Source organism: Geospiza fortis, unplaced genomic scaffold (assembly GCF_000277835.1).
Source record: "Geospiza fortis unplaced genomic scaffold, GeoFor_1.0 scaffold102, whole genome shotgun sequence".
Lineage (NCBI taxonomy): Eukaryota > Metazoa > Chordata > Aves > Passeriformes > Thraupidae > Geospiza > Geospiza fortis.
Window position 1 is genome coordinate 3,616,323 of NW_005054373.1, and position 8,539 is coordinate 3,624,861.

General features: G+C 40.7%; 1 protein-coding gene across 2 annotated transcripts; it reads left to right on the plus strand.

The window, feature by feature from the left end:
* Positions 1–8,497, plus strand: KARS1 (lysyl-tRNA synthetase 1). Of its 2 annotated transcripts, none has more exons than XM_005424787.3 (14): positions 1–66; positions 757–901; positions 1,109–1,274; positions 1,654–1,747; positions 2,014–2,200; positions 2,457–2,582; positions 3,326–3,445; positions 3,651–3,813; positions 3,908–4,081; positions 4,829–4,914; positions 5,705–5,790; positions 6,106–6,232; positions 7,904–8,047; positions 8,343–8,497. In XM_005424787.3, exons 1-14 carry the CDS (start codon positions 2–4, stop codon positions 8,418–8,420), a joined length of 1,761 nt encoding a protein of 586 aa, XP_005424844.1. In that variant the 5' UTR covers position 1; the 3' UTR covers positions 8,421–8,497. The 2 variants fall into 2 exon arrangements, with proteins under 2 accessions (XP_005424844.1, XP_014164043.1); XM_014308568.2 differs by lacking the exon at positions 1–66 and adding an exon at positions 102–264.
* Positions 8,498–8,539: the final 42 nt, after the last annotated feature.

The following is an 8,539-nucleotide window of genomic DNA, read 5'->3' on the forward strand; positions in this document are numbered from 1 at the left end:
GATGGCGGCAGCGGCGGCGGCGGGCGAGTGCAACGTGGAGGAGACTGAGTCGCACCTCAGCAAAAAGTGAGGGTGGGCGGGTGATCAGGTGGGGCCGGGCCGGGGAGGTGAAAGTGAAGTGTGTCCAGCTGATCCGGCGCGTTGTCTCCGTCAAGGCGCCCGTCGGAGCGCTATGCTGAGCTCCGGCGCTGCGCGGCTCCGCAGCTGGGTCTGGAGGGCCGCGCCCGCGCTCCGACGGCAGCAGGCGCTTCATGACCGAAGCAGGTCGGTGCTTTGCGTCTGGCTTGGCCCGCTTCTTTCCTTATGGAGTCGTGGAAGGTGGGGTCAGGAGCGCGACGGGAGCCTGAGGGCCATGGGGGGAATAGGCTAGACCGCGAAGGTGGCTTCGGGAACCCTACGTTACTTAGGGGGGAGTTTGCATTCTCTCACTCACACGCTGCGTAGGGCTGATAGGCTCTTATGGACAAAATGGAGTGCTTCAAGTCCTTGAGCACGTAGGCACGCGTCGTCAAGGTCTGTCTAAACTATGTTTAATTTCGCTTTCGCTTTCTGTGAGTGTTTGTATTGTAGGGGACGAACTGAAGGAGTTCAAAGTAGAAAATATTTTAACGTGTTTAAGAATTATTTTGACTATTGGAAAAAGTAAGAGAAGTGGTGGGTTTATTTGTACAGTTAAGTTTTGGCAAAATCCTGCCAATCATTTTTCTGTAGAAGTATTAGAGTACTTGCTGTATCCGGTTTTCTTCTCTTTTGTAGTGAGCTGAAGAGACGTTTAAAGGCTGAGAGAAAAATAGCTGAAAAAGAAGCAAAGCAGAAAGAGCAAAGTGAAAAGCATTCAAATAAGCCTTCCTTGACTTCTGAGGATAATGTTGGTACTGATGAGGAGAGCTTGGATCCAAACGTGAGCATCTGGTCCCCATGCTTATTAGATGTTCTGTGAATCGGTCTTACTGACTTGCATTTGATTTTTTTATTCATGGGTAATTGAAAGGTTAAAAGGGGAGAGATGTATATTCTTATATTAGGGCAGCTACATTTAAATTCACAGCCTGTAACATGTTTTCAGATTCTAATAAAATAATTTGATTTTGTGTGTTTCTGGTGACAGCAATACTACAAGATCCGTAGCCATGCAGTCCAACAGCTTAAGGGCTCCAGTGAAGATCCCTATCCCCACAAATTCCACGTTGACATATCTCTCTCAGATTTTATAGACAAGTACAGTCACCTGCAGCCAGGAGATCACCTGACAAACATTACCGTGAGAGTGGCAGGTAAAAGTTTACCTGGGATACAGAAAAATATAAAGTTTTAGTTGCCTTTATTGATGGATTGGTCTTTTTTGAATTTTGCTGATCAGTCGTGAAGCCTTGTAGCAGTGTTAAACTATTCAGGACATACCCTTCAGACTGAGTGGATCTGTGCAACATCCCTTGCAACTATAAGATCAGGTTGTATGTAACATGGGTTCTGGGATCCAAAGTTTTTACAGTCTTATTTCCACTAGATTTCATTTTGAGACTTAACTGCTTCTCTTTCACAGTTAAATAGTTCAGAGCGGATGATTCTAAGTGATAGTACTGTGGCTTTTGCCCCTGTACCCTTTCTGGTAGGGACTCTTTTCCTGATGTCTAGCATACTTTTGATGTTTAGGTCGAATCCACGCAAAGCGTGCTGCTGGAGGGAAACTGATTTTCTATGATCTTCGTGGTGAAGGAGTCAAGCTGCAGGTCATGGCAAATTCCAGGTAAGTAGAGGTATTCCCAGCATTCACTTTAGCATTCTGGGGTCTAGATATATGTATTTTGAGATGAAATATTCTATTTCATCTGTGGTTTGGCTTAGGCAGCCAAGTAATGTTTTGCTTTAGATGTTGTGGTTGACTTCCAGTTAAAATAACTGACATATATATATATTTTTTTTTTTAATGGATTTTGTCTTGTGAGACACTTGGGGACAGTTTTGAGTATTGAATTTTAAATAAACGTGCTTACGTTTGTTTTGCAATTGCAGCCTCTACAAATCCGAGGAAGAATATTTCCGTGTTAACAGCAAGCTGCGTCGTGGGGACATTATTGGTGTAGAGGGGAATCCTGGGAAAACAAGGAAAGGGGAACTGAGTATTATTCCTTATGAAATCATTCTCTTGTCTCCATGCCTGCACATGTTGCCTCATCTTCATTTTGGCCTCAAAGATAAGGTATTTGTCATACCTGTCAGTCTTGTAAGCAATTTGACAGATCATGGAATGGTTTGGGTTGGAAGGGACCTTCGGGATCGTTTAGTTCAACGTCCCTGCCCTGGGCAAGAATGCCACAGATGGGTCTGAATGGATGATGTTTGTTACTTGCTGATATTATCAGTCAACAAAGGAATATTAAGTTTTGTTTTGGTATTTTTTTTCCTTTGGCATGACATTTTATCTAGCTCGTTCTGAAGATATGTGTTCTTTTCAGGAAACCAGATATCGTCAGAGATACTTGGATTTAATTCTTAATGATTATGTGAGGCAGAAATTTATAACCCGTGCAAAGATCATCACTTACCTTCGTAGCTTTTTAGATGAGTTGGGCTTTCTTGAGGTAAGGCATCAGTGTTTTTTCTCTCTGCATACTGAATGTGTTTACAGTTTTTTAGCTTCAAGGATGTTTTATATTCAGGCTCATATACGAAGTACTTACAGAACTGACAATAATTGCCTCAGCATGGTGTATTTTATCAGTTTAATGTAATAGGAGCAATTCCTTTCCTCTCTTTGTAAAGTTAAGATTATTTATCAGTTGGTGAGGTTATGGCTTGGGAACCTTTTTTCAAGGTAATACTCCAAACTACTACTGTCCTTTCCATATTTCAGTAAATTAGGGTGAAAACAACATCGTTGAAATGTTGTTTTGCCTCTGGATATAGAAGCCAGTTCTGTGTCCTGTAGGCAGAATTGGATTGTGTTGACCCAGGTGCAGGAAATTGCACTTGGCCTTCTTGAGTTCAATTTTCTGCAGTGTAGAGAGAGGATTTTGTGTTAATGCCACAGCACTGTTCCTGGCTTTGATAACATGAAGCCAGCAGATTCACATTTGTAGTAAATATGAGTGACTCTTCAGAGCAACAGATGAATTTGTTATTACTGACTGGATGAAAAAAGTGCAGTTTTGTTCAGTGGACTTTAGTTTAGAATTGTTTTCATACACTGAAATGCCGAACTGTAAGTGAAATTTAGATTTTTCATCAAAACTAGCTGGTTTGGGTTTTTTGTTTGTTTGATCTATGCATTTCTGGTTTAGAACCAGATTTCATGAAAACAGGGGAATTTTTTTTGTTGTTACAGGTAGAAACTCCTATGATGAATGTAATTCCAGGCGGAGCTGTGGCAAAGCCATTTATCACATACCATAATGAACTGGATATGAATTTATATATGAGAATTGCTCCAGAACTTTACCATAAGGTAAAATGCAAGCCTCTCATGGCTAAGCCTATATTTTTCAAACTGTATTAAAAAAAGCAAGTGTAGCTAAAATGGAGATTATTTTTGAAGAAAGGTGGACTTGTCTCATGAATGACTTTTGTAAGGTTGTTTTGCAGTTGCATGTGTTTGGGCTCTCTTAGGTTCTTTTGAGAAAATGTATATACCAGATTTTCATTTTGTTTAGATGTTGGTGGTTGGTGGTCTGGACAGAGTTTATGAAATTGGGCGTCAGTTCCGGAATGAAGGAATTGATTTGACTCATAACCCTGAGTTCACAACTTGTGAATTTTATATGGCTTATGCGGACTACCATGACTTAATGGAAATTACAGAGAAGTTGCTTTCAGGTGAAGTATGCAATTTAAAAAAGAGTAAGAATCTCTGGAAGAATCAGTTATTATGTAGCATACTCCTTTTCTAAACCTCACATTCCTTTTGTAGGGATGGTGAAACATATTACTGGGACTTACAAGATCACTTACCATCCAGATGGTCAAGATGGACAGGCCTATGAGATAGATTTTACTCCTCCCTTCCGGCGAATTAGCATGGTGTATGATCTGGAAAAGGTCCTGGGAGTGAAGTTTCCATCAACTGAGTGTTTTGAAACTGAAGGTTAGATGCTGAGTATGAATGTCCTGTAATTCTTCGTTAACAGAAAGCAGGCAAAAGGTTGGCAGTTCTCAGGCTGCAGTCTGTTAGCTGCTTTTTTTGCAGTAGTACTAACACATGGGATGTCTTTCCTCTGGTTTTGTTGGTTTACATGAGTCCAGAAAGAAGTGTTCATTCTTTGCCATCTTTGGCAGGATCTGATTCTTTTGGCTCTTCCTTGTTGAATATATGTGAAAGGATATACTCAAGAAGCTTGATGTATGGAGTTCTTGATTTGTTGAAGAGATCCAGCTTTTTGCTTCTTATTTCTTATCTCATGTGCAGTTGAGTTTCCATGCCTGTAATTGTAGCTTGGGTGTATGATTATTTGTGACCTTCTTAAAAATGCAATTATGTGCTATTTTATTCCTGGAATCGAGAGACATAAGGAAACAAATTCATCTAATTTATAGTGATTGTTTTCCCCCACCGGTTCCCTCCTCTCTCCCCCCCAGCCCCCAAATAATAATGTCCAGCAGTTATGTGGTGTGTGCTTAACTGTTGTCAAATTTCTAAAGTATAAAATAACTACTATTTTACTGTAAACAATTAAAACCAAACACCATTTCTGTAGATTAACATTTAAGCTCATGTTTTCCATTATGTCTACCATTGGGATTTTACAAGTCACTCTAAGAAATGTTGAAGGATCTAGTAAGAACAAAAAATGATTGTTGGGATGGCTGTTCTAATTTTCGTCTGCAAATTCAGAAACTCGCAGGTTCTTTGATAACCTTTGTGTGGAGAGAAATGTTGAGTGTCCACCTCCCAGGACAACAGCCAGGCTTCTTGACAAAGTAAGTAAGGGCGCTATTTTTGTAATCCTAATGTCTTTGAGGATCTCTCTGTGTCAACAGAAGTCTCTTAGAAGAAAAGGTTTAGCTGCACCAGGAAAAGCATGCTGCAATGCACTTCAGCTGTTGTTATATTACAGTGAGAAAACTTGCAGTGTCAAAATCTTCTTTCATGTCGTCTACACCAAAGTGTAGTTTACTTATGTCTGCTTAACTTGAACATTAGGGGATTTTAGTTGGATAACTGGTTGTTTGTGTTTAAAACAGATTTGCTTTATTGTAGGTCAGTTCTATCTGTGAGATGTGTGCATCTGTATGTAGCTGACCAAAAGGGTAGGAGTACAATATCGTTCTATCAGCTGTATTTCTTTGTACCCAAATATTGTCTGATAGCTGTTCTTTTGATGCTTTTCCTCTTGGCCCTTGCTGTAGTGTGCAAATTGAATTATTATACAGTTTTTGCTGTGTCATTTTTCCTTACCTGACTAGGATGCACTTCTGTTGATGAAGACATTACCATAACCAGAAGTACTTCGGAAACTTTTCAGATTTTTGGTACCTTCTTCAGTAGCAAAAGAGAGGAAATTAGGGTGCTTGGTGAAGGCACTGCTAGGAACATGCATAATTGTACACTGCATAATTGTTTCACTTTTGTTTTCCCAGTTAGTTGGTGAATTCCTGGAAGTCACTTGTATCAACCCTTCATTGTTTTGTTTTTGTTTTCCCGGTTAGTTGGTGAATTCCTGGAAGTCACTTGTATCAACCCTACATTGTTTTGTTTTTGTTTTCCCAGTTAGTTGGTGAATTCCTGGAAGTCACTTGTATCAACCCTACATTCATCTGTGATCACCCACAGGTCATGAGTCCACTTGCCAAATGGTAAGAGTATGACACATGGTCAGTGTGTAGCTCAAATCTTCTACTTAATTAATTAAAAAAAAAAAAGTTGTATATGTGAAAACAGATTTTGATGTTGCATACTAGTTTAGGAATTCTAACACAAACCAAGATAGACATTGGTTCCTGAGCTGTGAAACCCATCATCCAGGGAAGAGGTGTGTCAATGCTTAGTACTTTGAAATTTTGACAGCTGTTAGTGCTAAGTGTGGGCAATGCCCATAAGTAATGTATGTGCTGTTTGCTTCTGTAAGTAAGATTATTTTGAGGTATGTCTGTTTTGTCTACTTCACATAGGCATCGCTCTCTTCCGGGACTAACAGAACGCTTTGAGCTCTTTGTAATGAAGAAGGAAGTGTGCAATGCATACACAGAACTTAATGATCCTTTCCGACAGCGTCAGCTTTTTGAGGATCAGGCCAAGGTATGGTGTCTTGCTGATAGTGAATGTAATACAGGCATGTAAGCAAAGAGTATTTCCTATGTCTGTCCCAAATCTGTCATTAGCACCTACTGCTGAAAAGAGTTGTTACTAGTTTGAGTAAGAGTTGTTACTACTTTGAGTGGGTGTTTGTCACTCAAGTAAAAGTCTGTCATTAAAATGCCGTTCCTTTTATAGGAATCTTGCTCTTTAAGGTAAACAAGGTGAAATACTGCTGTGGATAGTTTTTTTTTTACTGCAACTTTGTTTTGGAATATCTTCCCTTTTATTCCACCTAAAGTACTGATCTGGAAATACACAAATGTGCAAAAAGTTCTGTGTTTTTCCCAGGTTGAAAGTTGTTTTTTTTTTTTCCCTAGTTAAGTATTTATGTAGTCATACAACATCATACTTCTAGGTTCTTAAATAAATTTTCATGTCCTGTAAGACTTTGAATGCTAAGAAATATCTTAATTTCCTGAGCAGAGTACTAATATATTAGGTTGACTCACGGGATAGAGGTGCACATTGGGAACTATTAGGCTTGCAGATTTATAGTAGCAGATTTCTCTCTGTGAGCCTCCAAAAGGAGTGACTGAAATTCATTTTGTTACTAATCTGGTATACACATCCATGAATGCATGCTTGGCCACACATGACTGAGGTCAAATGATGTGGTCTGCAGAAACAGAGTTCCTGATCTTCATATTCTTTCTAATGGCTTCACAGTGCCTGAGAGGTTTAAACAATTGTCAAAGCCATGAAAATAGATTTATGTTAACTAATGAACTTGATAGTAAATTTCAAAATGTTCAGTCAGAATGAATAATATTACAAGTACCTTTAATTTTTGGTCTGTTATATTTTTGCTTGCTGCAGTTCCCTCATGATTATAGCCAGACTTTGCAGACATATGATTATATGTATTGAATGAAAATTAGCCTCAAAATTTAATGTAAAGGTGGAGACTGAGATGAAGGATGACAGTTTGCTGTAGGATTTTCATTTCAGGATTTCAAGGAGAAAAATTTGCTGTAACAGTCTTTGCAAAGTCTTCCTCGAACCTGTGAGCAGAAATGTTTGCTGTTTTGACACTTATTTTTGGCTTTTTTTCTCAATTTGAAATGGTTGGCTAATCTGTATTTTTATTACTATGACTTTTGTCACTTGAAGGCTGTCAGGTTCAGGTATATTAGTTATCTCAGCATAGGGTTTTTTAGTCTTCTACTTTAGAGGAAAAAAGCCGGGCCCTATTTGTGGAGCAGCTACTGACGATTCCACCAATTATGCTGCTTTGTGGTTTCTGCAAACATGGAGAGTTGCTACCAATGAAGAACCTCATAAGCCTTTGAAAGCAATTCATTCTGCTGCCATATGGCTCTGAAAGACGGCTTTTACTGATGTAAAGAGCCTGGGCCTTTGCCAAGATAGGAAACTTGTATGTCAGAAAGGAATGGAGTCTAGAAGTAATTTGGGAGCACCTATACAAAGGACTTCCACAGTTCTCTGTGCTGAGATTTCTTCATCTGTTACTCATTTGCACAGCTCTATTGGGCTTTGGTTTCATTAGTTACATGGCTGCTACAAAGAGCAGTATTCCTTCTCTTCGGTAGGGGTTAGCAGGAATATCTAACTCTGTATAACTCACGTTTTACTATTAATTTCGTCATTTAGGCAAAAGCTGCAGGTGATGATGAAGCCATGTTTATTGATGAAAACTTCTGCACCGCACTGGAGTACGGTCTTCCTCCTACAGCTGGCTGGGGCATGGGAATTGATCGCTTGACCATGTTCCTTACAGATTCCAATAACATCAAGGTAAGCATAAGCAGTGGTAGTGCCTTTCTACTGCTGGCTTTGTCAGGAAAAAGGGAATGGGATTGGGCAAAGCTGGCCATCTCTTCGACGGAGCCAGTGCCTGACAGTGGAGCTGTGTGAGATCTTTTAAGCCGTGGAATCCCACCTGGGCAAAAAGCCCCTTGGGGCACTTGCTCAGCTATCTGAGGCCCGCGGCTGATCAGCGGAGCCCGCGCTAGGGCAGCTCTCGCGAGACCTCCGCACGGGATGTGGTGGTGCCGGTCGGCGCGGGCGCTGACTCTGTCGCTGTTCGCAGGAGGTGCTGCTCTTCCCTGCCATGAAACCGGAGGACAGCAAGAAGGAGGCACATCCCGGCGAGGGCACCTCTGTGTGAGGCCCGAGCGCGGCGAGGGCACCTCCGCTTGAGCTTCAGAGTGGCGCATACCTTCAATAAAGGCAGCTTTCTCTGCACCCGTCTTTGAGTCTTTCTGCGCTTGCGCAAGAGCCGCCGGG